Source organism: Vipera ursinii, assembly GCF_947247035.1.
Source record: "Vipera ursinii genome assembly, chromosome: 3".
Taxonomy (NCBI): Eukaryota; Metazoa; Chordata; class Lepidosauria; order Squamata; family Viperidae; genus Vipera; species Vipera ursinii.
This window is the reverse complement of record NC_139516.1, coordinates 117,233,826-117,249,650: the sequence shown is the minus strand read 5'-3', so window position 1 is coordinate 117,249,650 and position 15,825 is coordinate 117,233,826. Positions and strand designations below refer to the sequence as shown.

General features: G+C 41.7%; 1 protein-coding gene across 1 annotated transcript in view; it reads left to right on the top strand.

Annotated features, from left to right (window-relative positions):
• CRIP2 (cysteine rich protein 2) overlaps positions 1-15,825 on the top strand; it is a 70,092-nt gene that overhangs the window by 36,541 nt on the left and 17,726 nt on the right. Inside the window, exon 5 of the mRNA XM_083357568.1 lies at positions 9,889-9,957. Within this exon, the coding sequence (XP_083213694.1) occupies positions 9,889-9,957 (69 nt within the window). The remainder of the gene's footprint in view (positions 1-9,888; positions 9,958-15,825) is intronic.

The following is a 15,825-nucleotide window of genomic DNA, read 5'->3' as shown; positions in this document are numbered from 1 at the left end:
TGGTCACCATACTGCAAAAAATATGTTGAGACTTTGGGATTTCAAAACTTTTTATTAGTTTATAATATACAATACAATGAAAATACAAAAGTAAATAGCGGAAAAGATAGGGAAAGAAAAAGGCAGTAGTGAAGTGAGGTAAGGGAGGGGGAAAAAAGGCATTGACTTCCGACTTCCTTTGGTGTCGGAAAGTAGAATATCAACATCAAACCTCAACTTTTTACTTTTACAAAATAATATAAACTAGCCATTTTGATAATATCAAGTCTATCTAACTCAGACATGTCAAACACAAGGCCCGGGGGCCGGATGCGGCCCGTGAAGTGGTTTCATGTGGCCCGCGAACCATCCTGGAAACAGTGAGGGAACGGCCCCCACTGCCTTGGCCCTGGCCCAGAGACCCTCCTTCTGCCAGAGACCCCCAGATCTGTCCCACTCCTGCCTAGGCCCCCATAGGCACCCTTGATGCGAACGATGTAGAGCTGGCCACGCCCACCCAGTAGGCCATACGCACTCTAGCCACGCCCACCCAGTAGGCCATGCCCACCCAGGCCACACCCACCCGGCCCCGAGAGCAACCGCAATGCTGATGCGGCCCTCAATGAAATTGAGTTTGACACCCCTGATCTAACTGGTAAAACCCAAAATCAAAATTTCATTTTTCCCCACCTCAAGCACAAAGTCTAGAAGCGGTTTCCACGTAACAATAAAGGTATTCATATTCTTTTCTTTAATCAGTACAGTCAGTTTAGCCATCTCTGCTAGCTCCATCAATTTTTGCAACCATTCTTCCATTGTGAGAGTCCATCTCTGAACGTAGTCTTGCTGCTGTCAACATATATAACATCAAAGTTCCATATTTTTTTTCCAGGTCTTTGTCCATTAGCCCCAAAAGAAAAGTCTCTAGTTTTCTTTCTATATTCACTTTAAGAATTTTCTGTATTAACATATGAATCCTGTTCCAATATTTTCTTGCTTTATCACATGTCTACTATAAATGATAAAAAGACCCCTCTTTACCTTTCCAACATTCATTTGAAATACCTTTACACATTTTTAATAACCTGTCTGGTGTTAAGTACAAATGGTACATCATCTTGTAAAAAAATTTTAAAATTATAATTTAATGTAAATTTTAATCCTTTATTCCACATATTCTCCCATTGTTCAATGATTATATTATACCAAATATTCCTTGCCCAATGAGTCATACAATGTTTTACTCGTTCATTTTCCAAATTTAAATTCAATAATATTTTATAAACTTTAGCAATAATATGTTCATCACTACCGCACAGTAGGATTTCCAATTCATTTTTAACAAAACTAAACCCATGATTCTTTTTATGTAACTTAAATCTTTCTTTCAATTGCATATATGTAAACCAATGGCAAACATGACCTCCTGATTCTAGCTCCTCCTTGGATTTCAGGTTTAGACTCGCCCAAATTAAAAGATATTTTACCATAGGTCCACCAATTCGGCCTCATCACCATCTTTTTCTAAAAAAAAGGCTTCTTGTGGGGAGACTCAAAGTCGCACATTCATAGAGAAACTTGTTTTATATTTATTCCAAACTCTCAAAAAGATACGCCTAGTAAAATGATTATTAAAATCAACATTTACTTTAACTTTGTCATATTACAGGTAACCATGCCAACCAAACCTTAATAACCTCTTATTCTGAAGGTTCATGCATTCTTTTAGCCAAGCCAAACAACAGGCATTAAAGTACAATTTCAAATCAGGTAAAGCCAAACCCCCTCTTTCCTTAACATCTTGTAATAATTTATGTCTAATTCTTGATTTTTTCCCCCTGCCATATAAACTTAGAGATATCCCTCTGCCACTGTTTGAATGGAGTATCAGTTGCAAGTATTGGTAATGTTTGAAACAGGAAGAGCATCTTTGGTAAAATATTCATCTTAATCACAGAAATTTTACCCAGTAATGACAAATGCAACTCCCAACGAAAAAAAACATTATGCAACAACAAATCCCTTTTGCCCAATCCTTCTCAACCAGAAACAGCTCCACTAGAACTGACCAATCGATTCCTCCCCTTAGACAGAAACACGCAGATCCAAAACCCTCCCTCAAAGAAGACGTGCAAACACCTAGCAAAAAGACTTCAAATATCCCTAAAAAGGTCACCTCAAATAACCCTAAAAAACTCACTCCAAACATCCCCAAAAAAGCCACATCAACCAACACACCTGAGATAAACAGAAAAGCATCCCAGACTACAACCCCGCCCCCCCAAAAGAAAGGAGAGCATTGGTAATAGGAGACTCCATTCTCAAAGGAACAGAACCATCCATTTGCAGACCAGACATACAATCCAGGGAGGTATGCTGTCTCTCTGGAGCAAAAATCAAAGATGTGGCTGTGAAACTAACCAAAATAATTAGGCCCACAGACTACTACCCATTCCTCCTCCTCCACATTGGGATGAACAACACAAAAAACAACCTGAGTACAATAGTGAGGGACTACAAACATCTAGGCAATGAAGTCAAGAAGCTAGGAGCACAAGTAGTGTTCTCTTCAGTTCTCCCAACAAAAGGCCAACCCCATTGAGGGGAAAAAAGAATCTTAAAAATAAACCATTGGCTAAAGGGTTGGTGTCGCCAAGAAAACTTTGGTTTCCTGGATCATGGACTGCAGTTCCTACACAAAGGATAATTGGCAAGGGATGGGCTACACCTCACAAAAACAGGCAAAAATGTACTTGGAAAAAAGACTGGCCCAACTCACCAGGAAGCCTTTAAACTAAAAACTGAGGTGGGCGACTAACCTCTAAAAACGCTAGAACCCCAAACCAATCACAAATTCAAAGAAAGCAAATCAAACAATGAGGTAAGCAGAGATGAAAAAAAGAAGAACTCAAACAACAACCAGGAGACACAGGAAATACCCCCATGGACAGGCATAAAAATCTTAAATGCCTATACACAAACACTCAAAGCTTGGGGAACAAACAGGGCGAACTAGAAGCAATAGTACATGAGGGAGGTTATGACATAGTTGGCATAACAGAAATCTAGTGGGACAAAACCCATGAATGGAATGGACAGATGGATGGATACAAATTGTTCAAAAGAAACAGGTCTATAAAAAGAGGAGGGAGAGTTGCACTATATGTAAGAGAACACTACATATCTGCAGAAATGCACATGACCCAAGACAAAATCTATCCAGAAAGTATATGGGTAGATATAAAAGAAAACCAAAGTGACATTGCCCTAGGTGTTTATTACAGACCGCCCAACCAACCAGATGAAATAGATGAACTCTTTGCCAACCAGTTAACAAATGTACGTATGAAGCATACCACAGTAGTAATGGGAGACATCAACTATCCAGATATCAACTGGGAGACAAACTGTGCAGTGAGTGGGAGATCAAACAGATTCCTAACCAACCTAGCCAACAACTTCGTAACTCAAAAGGTGGAGGAGGGAATTAGACGTAAAGCTATATTCGACTTAATCCTTACAGACAGAGAAGACATGATAGAGGGAATCGAAATTACCGGAACCCTGGGTGAAAGTGACCACGTCATACTAGAATTTAATATAATGCAAACACCAGTAATAGAAAACAATCCAACCAAGGTCCCAAACTTCAAAAGAGCCGACTTTAATAAACTGAGAAAGAACCTAGGAAAAATCCCATGTATGAAAATTCTAAAGGGGAAAACAACCCAGGAAGCGTGGGAAACCCTGAAAAATGTGATCACAAAAGCCCAGACCAGCACAATACCACTGAGAAAGAAAAACAAGAAATCCAAGAAGAAAGCAGCATGGCTACACAAAGAACTCACTAACAAACTAAAAGACAAAAAGGACAAATTCAAAAAATGGAAAGAGGGGCACCTAACTAAAGCCGATTACCAGCAGACAGACAAAGCATGCAAAGATGAAGTCAGGAAAGCAAAGTCTCAGAATGAACAAAGGCTAGCAACAGAAATCAAGGACAATAAAAAAAAGCTTCTTCCATCATATTAAGAAAAAAAATCAAGGAAACTGTAGGCCCTCTAAGTGAGAAGATGGCAAAGAAATTACAGGCAACAGGGAGAAAGCAGAGATGCTGAACTCATACTTTGTATGAGTCTTTGTATATGTCTTCACACAAAAAGATACTACAGCCCAACACATTAAAAAAAAATCACTGCAAAAGACATACCAGAAACAAAAATTAAAATAAGCAAGAAAATGGTACGGGAGCAGTTATTCAACCTTGATGACTATAAATTACCAGGACCCAGGCTACATCCTAGAGTTCTGAAAGAGCTGGCAGTGGTTATCTCGGAACCGTTTCATCACATCCACCATAAATCCTGGAGCACCGGGAAAGTACCAAAGAATTGGAAAAGGGCTGATGTCCCCATCTTCAAGAAAGGGAAAAAAACAGACCCAGGAAAGTACAGACTAATCAGTTTAATATCAACATCTGTGAAAAACCTAGAAAAGATTATCAAAAACTGATCTGCGAACAACTAGAAGCAAACAAAATCATAACTAGTAGCCAGTACGGGTTTGTCAAAAATAGTCCTACATCCACATGGAAAGAAGTAAGCAATAGGGTACCACAAGGTTCCATCTTAGGCCCAGTGCTCTTCAATATCTTCATCAATGATTTAGATGAGAGAATAGAAGGTGAACTCATCAAATTTGCAGATGACACCAAACTAGCATGAGTAGCCAACACTCCAGAAGACAAACTCAGCATCCAAAAAGATCTTGACCAACTTGAACAATGGGCTCTATCCAACAAAATGAGTTTCAATGTGGAGAAAAGCAAAGTCTTACACTTAGGCAGGAAAAACCAAAGGACAAATACAGATTGGGTGAGATCTGGCTCAAAAACAATAACTGTGAGAGGGACCTTGGAGTCCTAGTGGGCGATCACTTCATTATGAGCCAGCAATATGCATCAGCAACCAAAAAAGCTAACAAAATTCTGGGTTGTATAAACAGAGGCATAGAATCAAGATCACGAGAAATACTATTATCACTTTATAAAGCCCTAGTAAGACCATACCTAGAATACTGCAGCCAATTTTGGTCACCATACCACAAAGAGATGTTGAGTGTTTGGAAAAAATCAAAGAAGAGCAACTAAGTTGATCAGGGGCCTGGAGACTAAAACATACAAAGAACAGCTCTGACATTTGGGTCTGGCTGGTCTAAGGAAAAGAAGAAATAGGGGAGACATGATAGCAGTGTTCCAGTATCTGAGCGGCTGCCACAAGGCAGAGGGGGCCAGGTTGTTCACCAAAGCACCAAATGGAAGGATGAGAAACAACGGTTGGAAACTGACCAAGGACAGAAACAACCTGGAACTAAGGAGAAATTTCCTGGGTAATTTCCTTGGGGTCTTTTTTTACTTTTGTGTTTGCATGTACATTCATTTTGATACTTTGACTATTTATATAAAATTCAGTTTAACTCTGTATATATGTTGTATATATTCATACATATAAAACTGTACCAAAACAAAAGCATATGCAAACAAAAACTGTATAAGACCGTGCCATAGAACAAAAAGATACCCTGCTTCTATTTCTCCGGCCATTCACCAGCATGTTCTTGGATTCTCCCAACCACTTTATTCCCACAGACAATTTGCCCCCGTTTCATTTAGTCCTTCTTCCAAAGGCTGTAGTTAACTGTAGTTCAGTTTCCTCCTAGAGAAATCTCATCCTGGCCTGACTCTCTGAAATGCCACAGGAGTGCAGGAATGTCAGCTGTCATAGCTACTAAATCCCAAGCGGGTATCTGAGAGTCTCGGCTACTAGTGGCCCAGGACTGCTACCCTCCAGCCCTTTTCCTGCAAACTGCAGGCTCCCACACTTTGCTTTTCTGGGAAGAGGCCATCTGAAGATCTGTACTCTCAAGGGCCAGCACTGAAGTGAAAGCCCCTGAGGCCTAACCCCAAGGGAGCTTAGCCAAAGTCTCTCTGGTTCCTTGGAGACGCCAGCACAGGAAATGACCCAAGGAAGCCACGGGCCTATGGAAGCCCACAAGGAGGTGCGCTCAGTCGGGGTTGCTAATTGGTGGTGGTCTCTCACGACACTGCCAGGCTCCCACTGCCTCAAGCTTGACAGACACCCTGGCCCTGCAAGGGAGGCCCAGTTCCTTCCCTCGGAGCTCTTCTGAGCATTGTCTGGCTCCCCACTCCCCTCTCCTGCCCTCTCACCTCGGCTGGTCCTCCCCTCAGCCCCACTCCCTATCGCGTTGCCCTTCTCTCCAGTGAGAGGGAATAGACCCCTCCTAGGCCGAGCCCCACAGGACTTAAAGGTTCTCCCCACATTTTCTCTGTGAGGACCCTTTTTCTCCTGAGCTACAAGAAGCACCCTTACACACCTCCCTGTCCCCAGGCCAGGCCTGGGCAGGCCCAACTCAGTGGCCTCAGTTTTCCCTCCTGCCCCCTCTCCGGAATAAACATGGAGGCCATCTTTCACGAGAGGGTGAGTGAATCTTTTGCCTTCCCTTACAGAAGGTGACGTGTGAGGTTAAAAACAGGAGAAGCAAGAGGAAAGAAAGGCGGCTGGCGTGGAAGCTTGCTCAACACTGCTGTTTCAGTTCCTTGGGTAGTTCAAAGGCTGGGATATCTACGAAAATCTCTTTTTAGTCTTTTATACTTTATATTCAAACTGCAGAGGGGAAGAATAAGAATAAAGCCAATGTCTTGTGATTTGGAGATATTATTATTAATAATAATATATATTAATCATGTATTGGTCGGATGTAAAGGTAGACCTACAGTATGAGGTTTAATCAGATCTATTTATTAAATTGGGTTTAACTTAAAGGTAAATTAAAAGTAATATGTTCACTGACAAAGTTTCAACTTTGTTTCAGGTCAACATCCATATTAAACTCCAAATGTAAATTTTTCCACCTTGTTTGACAGCTTCTTAAAAATAATTCAATCTTTTACAAGCAACTAAATTTTGTTTTATTGGGCCAATTTCATTCCACATAGAAAGCTGACATTTCCACTCATTAAACTAAATGGGTATGCCAATGGTAATGTCCCAAAAGATTAATAAAATGCCTTCTTGTAATTTAAAGCCACACAGTATATGGTAACATTAATACTAGTATTTACTTACCTTGAACAAAATCCTAGTCTTTTCAATAACACTAAAAATTGAAGTGTTTTTTTTTTCAACTACAAAGGTAAAATCTTGTAGGGTAGGCAAGGCGGGTTGTATGACATGTGAGTTCCAGTACCTTTTTTTTTTTAACAAAAAAAGCACTGGCAACGTAGATGAAACTGGGTGAGACCTGATCCTTTCTTCATGATTTTAAGCTCTCTTCCTGAAAATCTGCCCAAAGCACTTCCCCCGATGAAAGAGGGAAAGAGAATTTCCACCCCACTTCCTCAGAAAAGAAAAGTGGCGAATTAATACTTGGGGATACAGACAAAACCTATAAGATTTATCTGGAATTAAAATATATTTACAGCTTGAAAACTTGGGGACTAAAAGTGTTTTTAAGACCTTTTTATTTTTATTTTTTTTATTTTTAAAGAAAAAGACTTGAAAAGTTTAACATATAAGTTTTGGAGGTAAAACCTGAAAAGTGGCACTGATGACATCTAGTGGGGAATCACGACACTACAACTTATTTATGCCTAAAAAAAAACACCTGACTTGAAGCCCAGAACTTTGGGTGGCCTTGGAACTACCAGTATTTTGTTACTGAGAATTACAGTAGAGAAAAAAAGGGCAGGCTTGGGGGTTGCTTATCTATGTGACAGAGATGATAAACATTTTAAATTTGGCCTGTCTGAACTCTGAACATAAATACTGGCTCTCAGAACTGCATTGTGGATTTATTTATTTTTTTGTAGAAGAAATATATGGGACATTTTGGATTACAAATCTTGATTGTTAAACAACCCTCAATGATTCTTCCTTCTCCCTGGACAGAAAAGACATATTTTTTACTGGACAGAAAAATTTGAACTTTACTTATATCTGCTTAGGGGAGAAAAAATTTGAACTTTACTTATATCTGCTTAGGGGAGATTCAGGAATGGACAGTCGGTTGGATAAATCTATAAAGGCTATTTATAAAAATAAAATAAAATAAAATAAAATAAAATAAAATGGATGTTTCATACTCAGCAGTAAATAGTAAAACATCATCTTTAACATCTGTTCCCAGCAGCCTTAACTTGCCATATCACCAAGAAAATACTGATGAAACACAGAAAGAAATTCTCTCCATGTTGAAATTAATACAAAAAACAATTATTTTAGCTTGTGAGCAGGTTACTAATAACACAAAGGAGATGAAAGAACAATTTTCTAATTCAAATCTACAGTCAGAATACAACTACAGAGAAGGAGCCAGCAACCCAGAAAATAGAAGGAAAACTAGAGAATGCTGACATAAATATTGAGGGTCCAAAAGAGGAAACAAACAACCAGATTCAGATAAATGAAAACTCAGAAGATATAATACTAGAAACAGAAAAGACATTTTATAAATTAAGGTTTCAGAACATACTGGATGACAAGGAAGGAGAGCTGATGGAATGGAAGATAAAGCCGTTAATAGAACTGTGGGGAACCAGAGGAGGGAGGTGGTTTAAACAGGCTAGCTCTTCCAAAAATTGTTTCTTATGTTTCAAATGATATAAAAATAGAGGAAGAGTTATTTGATGATCCAAATGCACTGACCTGGAAAGCTAGTTGGCAAAGAAAGAAAGCTAGAGTAAGATTGAAGGAAACATGCTTTGACCTATTAGAGGGGATGCTATTAATTAATTATTAATTAGAGGTTTGGTTAAGAATTGTTAGAAATAGAAATATTATTATTACTAGATATTTAGGATTTGTAATTAGAATATTATATCTTGGTATGAGAAGGGAAATAAGAATATGTTAAGAATTTTGAATAAGGGACTCTCTTGGTTGCCCGAATATAACTTATTGGGATACTTTGAATATGGATGGGAAACTAAAATTGAAAAAAGCAAAAATAGGTTATGGATCAAATAAGTGGAAATTGAATGCAAATGCTATTAAGATATGCTTTGGCTAGGAAAGATATTTTAAACTGATATTATTAGAAAAATGTAACAAATGTTGATATGCATTTGTATGTTTACTAACAATAATAAGAATTGTATTTGCTTTGTTATTACCAGAAGAAAAGAGGATGTATTGGTGGGTGTAACACTGGACTTAGTTGGAAAAACTTATATGTATCACCGAATTACTAATAGACTCAGTCATCATGTTGTCTATTGATCACTTGCTTGTGGAAATAGAAAATTAATAAAACATTTATTTTAAAAAAAAGAATTTCAGTAGATAGGGCTACAGCCTGCAAGTCAGGTATTTCTGGATTAGCAAACCAGAATATGTTATACAAAAATAAAAATATGGAATGGAATATGCAAAATAAATTAATTGTGCATGCAGTTTCAATTTGGATAATTTATAAAGGTGAAGAAATTCATTTTTCGTCGTACCAAACTAATTGATTTTTAAGGTACAACACAATATTTTTAAGCCAGACTGCTTAATTAAGATATTTTAAAATGTCTTTTATTAATTAGGATCTGAATAGTATGGGACTATGATCTATGATGCATAGGTGACTGAAATCTTGCTTAGAATGTTAAATAATTAATCTGGCCACTTAACTCTGCTGTGATATTCCTATTTTGTTTCTTCTCAGTACAGTGGCAATTCTGCTTTTTTTACTTTTCCACAAAAGATGCAGGGTGGATTCAGGGCATCAATGATCAGGTTCAGAGTATATTTGCAAAGAGAACTAATGTCCATCTAATGCAGGTCTTGTCGTCAGAATTTTGTTTGTGAGTTTGTTTGTAATTAAATGCATTTTTACCTGTTTCAGCCTCCAGCATTACTACGTTCACTGGAGAGCCCAATGTCTGTCCACACTGCTCCAAGAAAGTCTATTTTGGTGAGTTTTGTGAAGATCTCCCATTTGCATTGGACCTAAACTATATTTATCTCACAAGTACGATGGATCTTGCAGCTCCGTGAAAGAAGCACACTTCATCTGGAAATGGTAGCTTTTTTAAAAAAAGGAGCTATCCTAATTTCATTGTGGAAAATACAAAGCATTGGTTTTTTTTCATACATATGAGATCATTACTGTTCTCTGAGATGTATCATAGCAATATAACATTCCAGCCACATTCACATACTTACTTTGCTCCAATTGCCATCCCACCCCAGCCTGTCCCAGATCTGATATAAAATCATGCTGTTCTAAATCTTGTTTGCCCCAGAATACACCCTTACTGGACACCAGAATGGGTTAGGCTGTAGTGCTATCCAAACACCCACAGTTCTAAAAAATATAATTTGTGGTTTCCTTTGCTGAAACTCCAGCCCCAGCTATTCATATGAAGAGCTTTCTGTATTCAACATGTAGATATAGCTGTGGTTATTCCATGCTGTCAAGGTTGATTTCGCAAGGCATTTCTTTCTGCTCACAACTTGACAAGAAGCCAAGGGAGTGAGTTTGGGTATGACTGGAATGTGTGGGAAGGTGGGAGGGAGAAAAAGAATTTAGGTGAGCTGTTTGCAGCCTGAGAAATTCTCATAACCCCAAGATCAGATGCTGAAGACTTTAGAAAAGCGCAGACTGTTTTCCCAAAATAAAATGTTTAACCTGGATTGGTAGACAGTGGACACTGGGTGGCCCAGGGGAAGGAAAAGGGGTTTTTACTATGCTGTGCTTCATGCCAAAACCTTAGAAATGGCTTTGCTTCTTCTTTTACTCTTGGTAACAAAAAAATATCTCAGGAGTTCCTTTTGCTGTACATGCACAGCATTTTTCCCATCCTAAAATCTTTTTTTTCAATGAGAAGTTCATGAGAAAAGGAAGATAAACATCTTTGAATGATTGATGTATAGGTGGTTGCTATTGCGGCTGTTGAAGGACTAATCAGTCAAATGTAATTCTGACTGCTTCCTTGAAGCAATATAGCAAACAGAAACTCACATAATAGGCATGTAATGCAAATAGATTGTAACAGAATGCAGGAAGTGGAATGCAGTCAGTCTGCTGTTGTGTCACATGGACTCCTGGATATGCATACTGGATATGCATACTGTTCTTGTCCTTTGATAAGCATAAGGTGGGAAACTGGCATGGGAAAAGGAAACAGGCAATTACATCCACATAGTGACATTCTGATTAGGAAGGGAACTTGAAAAGGGGCTGATGTGCTGGAAGAAAAAGAAGACTTAATTCAGATGGAGATTTTGTGATTTGGAGAGGGAAGAAACTGACAAATGAAAAAAAACGGATTTAGGCAGTTTTAGCTGCTGAAACTATATAGAGTCCAGGGTGACACAAGTTCAGTGAAGCAATTCAGAGTGGCCCAGGAAAAGACCATTGATTAATAAACAGCAATATACAATAACGTAACAGTAATAATAGTAAAATAAATCAGCTCTGAGAAGATGTGCCTAATGGGGAAGATCCAAGAAATTCTTGGAGGTAATCAGTCAAGGATTATTAATTTTGTTACTTATCTCTGAAGAGGGATATCTATTGATACTATAAGGGGGTAAACAAATCAGAGTTTGTGCTGTGATTGATAACTTCATGACTTATTATTGACTAGGAAGAAGGTTGAGGAAAGAAAAACAGAGGAAGGGAATGAATAATGTAGGTGGACAAATCGAAGCTGCACTCCCTCTTGACAGATTGTTTTGGGTGTCTTTGTTGGGGTGCTGCTGTTTGGTTCTCCGTATTTGGGTATTGGGTGCTTCTGGGTAGATGCATTGCTGGGTGCCCTGAGTTCAGGTCAGATGTGTCTCTGCTCCTACTGGGAATGAAGCCGCATCCTACTGTCAGTTGATCACACCCATCTCCCAAGCGCCTTCACTTTGCCCACACTCCCAATAGCCATGGCTTCCATGGCCAAAGCTTGTTGGTACCCAAGGTGTAGTGTATGCAGCTAGCATACACGAGCTGACAGCACAGCAGGAGGCACGGGGCTGGACAGCTCCAGGCTATAACCGCAATTGGTGGGAAAGCCTGGTTCAAACAGGTTTGACAGCTCCGGGCTATAACCGTCTGCTACACACACGCCCTGGCTGGCTCGTCATTCCTGCGATTCCGCGACTTAACACAAGGGAAATCAGACTGCTGTGTCTGATAAGGTGGGCCTGTCAATTGCCAGCTTTTTTCCCACTTCTTTCTAATATGAAATTGTTTGGGCAATCTTTTGGAAAAAAAGCTATGGCTATCTACTTGCAGAATTGAAGTAGTAAAAATACTAGCCCAAGGCAGGTTTATTTCTGAGTTAAGCATTATGAGATACAGCCCACTTATATTCCAGCTGCAGTGCATTCATTCTCATACTGCACTTCATTGCTGAGCAAGCATATTACTTGCTTCTGAGCTCTCCTGTTAAGTTCCACAAGCTACAGTGAAGCTTCTCTGAGATTGAGCCAAGCAAGCTTGATGATAGAAGATTGACCAATGAACTGTTCATTGGCTAAAAGTTTAGCTAATCTCACTGAGAGAACATACGGTACCAATCTGTGAGAAATGATGGCCACAGAGCAGGAGCAGATGTGAAGGACTACAGTGAAATGGCAGTTTCCCAGGAAGGAGGAAGCACATTCCAGAAAATAGGAGGGGGAAAGACAAGCAATATGGCCTGGAGATGGTTAGGAAAAAGAAAGTGGTCAGATAGCCACTCCCTGGAATCTCCTAGTGTATGTCTTTTAGGCTCAGAGAAGTAAGAGTTTAGTCTGGCAAGATGCTGTCTGTTATAATACTGTTATACATACATACCCAAGGATTAAAGTCAGGCTAAGCCCAGGTATGATATGAAACAATTCAGACAAATTGTTTCAATTTTTTATTGAACAATAGACAGCATCTTGCCAGACTAAACCAGGATTCTTAAGGATCTGGCAACATAATCTCAGAACTACTGAATAAAATCTTTCAAAGCATCTGAAGCACTGGGGAAAGAGGATTGCTACAAAAAGTCTACAAAAAGGGGGGAAAAAGTGGATCTAGGAAATTACAAACCAGCCTGACATCAATAAGCAGAAAATCCTGGAAAAGATAATCAAGCAGCACGTTTGTTAGTATCTAGAAACGAACTAGACAATTACTAGAAGCCAGCATAGGTTTGTCAAAAACAGATTATGCCATACAAGCTTTATTCTCTTCTTTGATTAAGTGACTAAACTAGTGGATCAGGGAAATGCTGTGGACATAGTTGACTTAGACTTCAGTAAGGCATTTGACAAAATAGACCACAGCCTACTTCTTCATAAGATAGAACAATGTGGAATAGACAGTACCATCACCAGATAGATTTGCAACTAGTTGACCAAATGCACTCAGCATGTAGTCCTCAATTGAATTACATGTACATGGAGGGAAGCATGCACTGTAATACCTCAAGGTTCTATTTTGAGGCCAGTGCTGTTCAACATCTTCCTAAATGGTTTAATGAGGGGATATAAGGAGAACTCATAAAATTTGCAGACAATACCAATATTTGGAAGACAGACTCAAGATTCTAAAAGATCCTGACAGCCTTATCAAAAACATGCAATTCAATGGTGAGAAAAGTGAGGTCCTATGCATAGGCAAGAAGAACCAAATGCACAGATATAGTATAGGTGATACCTGGCTCAACAATAGCAACTGTGAGAAGGATCTAGGTATCCTAGACCTAGTAGACCACCACTTGAGTATGAGCCAGCATGTGGTGCAGTTGCGAAAACAGCTAATGCAGTCCTAGGCTGCATCAGGAGAGGGATAGGTTCAAGATTATGTAAAGTAAGAATGCTACTTTATTCTGCACTGGTGAGATCACCCTTGGAATACTGTGTCCAATTGTGGTCACCATGGTACAAAAAATGCTGGGACCCTAACGAGCACAGAGAAGAGCAACAAAAATGAGAAGGAATCTGGAGGCTATACCATATGAGGAACAATTGAGGGAACTAGGCATGTCTAGTCTAATGAAGAGTGATACTATTAGGGGTGATACAATAGCAGACTACCAGTATTTGAGGTCTACCACAACAAAGAGGGTATTAAACTATTCTCCAAAGCATCTGAGAGCAGGACAAGAAGTAACAGATGGAAGCTTATGAAAGAGAGATTCAACCTAGAATTAAGGAGTAATTTCCTGACAGAACAATTACCGTATATACTTGAGTATAAGCCGACTCGAGTATAAGCCGAGACCCCCAATTTCACCCCCAAAAACTGGAAAAAGTTATTGACTCGAGTATAAGCCGATCCGCCGTTCTGCAAGCCTCTGCCGCCAGCAGAGGCTCGATCCGCCATTTTGCAAGCCTGAATACACAGGAATACCCTGTGTGGCCGCGGCTCGTCGGCAGGTCTCCGTTCCTCCTGCCGACCTTTGGGGAGGTTTGGGCGCCTCCCCAAACGTCCCCAAACCTCGGCAGGTCTCCGTTCCTCCGCGCAGACCTGCCGACCTTTGGGGAGGTTTGGGCGCCTCCCCAAACGTCCCCAAACCTCGGCAGGTCTCCGTTCCTGTTTGGGGAGGTTTGGGCGCCTCCCCAAACGTCCCCAAACCTCGGCAGGTCTCCGTTCCTCCGCGCAGACCTGCCGACCTTTGGGGAGGTTTGGGCGCCTCCCCAAACGTCCCCAAACCTCGGCAGGTCTCCGTTCCTGTTTGGGGAGGTTTGGGCGCCTCCCCAAACCTCCCCAAACCTCGGCAGGTCTCCGTTCCTCCGTGCAGACCTGCCGACCTTTGGGGAGGTTTGGGCACCTCCCCAAACGTCCCCAAACCTCGGCAGGTCTCCGTTCCTGTTTGGGGAGGTTTGGGCGCCTCCCCAAACGTCCCCAAACCTCGGCAGGTCTCCGTTCCTCCGCGCAGACCTGCCGACCTTTGGGGAGGTTTGGGCGCCTCCCCAAACGTCCCCAAACCTCGGCAGGTCTCCGTTCCTGTTTGGGGAGGTTTGGGCGCCTCCCCAAACCTCCCCAAACCTCGGCAGGTCTCCGTTCCTCCGTGCAGACCTGCCGACCTTTGGGGAGGTTTGGGCGCCTCCCCAAACGTCCCCAAACCTCGGCAGGTCTCCGTTCCTGTTTGGGGAGGTTTGGGCGCCTCCCCAAACCTCCCCAAACCTCGGCAGGTCTCCGTTCCTCCGCGCAGACCTGCCGACCTTTGGGGACGTTTGGGCGCCTCCCCAAACGTCCCCAAACCTCGGCAGGTCTCCGTTCCTGTTTGGGGAGGTTTGGGCGCCTCCCCAAACGTCCCCAAACCTCGGCAGGTCTCCGTTCCTCCGCGCAGACCTGCCGACCTTTGGGGAGGTTTGGGCGCCTCCCCAAACGTCCCCAAACCTCGGCAGGTCTCCGTTCCTGTTTGGGGAGGTTTGGGCGCCTCCCCAAACGTCCCCAAACCTCGGCAGGTCTCCGTTCCTCCGCGCAGACCTGCCGACCTTTGGGGAGGTTTGGGCGCCTCCCCAAACGTCCCCAAACCTCGGCAGGTCTCCGTTCCTGTTTGGGGAGGTTTGGGCGCCTCCCCAAACGTCCCCAAACCTCGGCAGGTCTCCGTTCCTCCGCGCAGACCTGCCGACCTTTGGGGAGGTTTGGGCGCCTCCCCAAACCTCCCCAAACCTCGGCAGGTCTCCGTTCCTGTTTGGGGAGGTTTGGGCGCCTCCCCAAACCTCCCCAAACCTCGGCAGGTCTCCGTTCCTCCTGCCGACCTTTGGGGAGGTTTGGGCGCCTCCCTAAACCTCGGCAGGTCTCCGTTCCTCCTGCCGACCTTTGGGGAGGTTTGGGCGCCTCCCCAAACCTCCCCAAACCTCG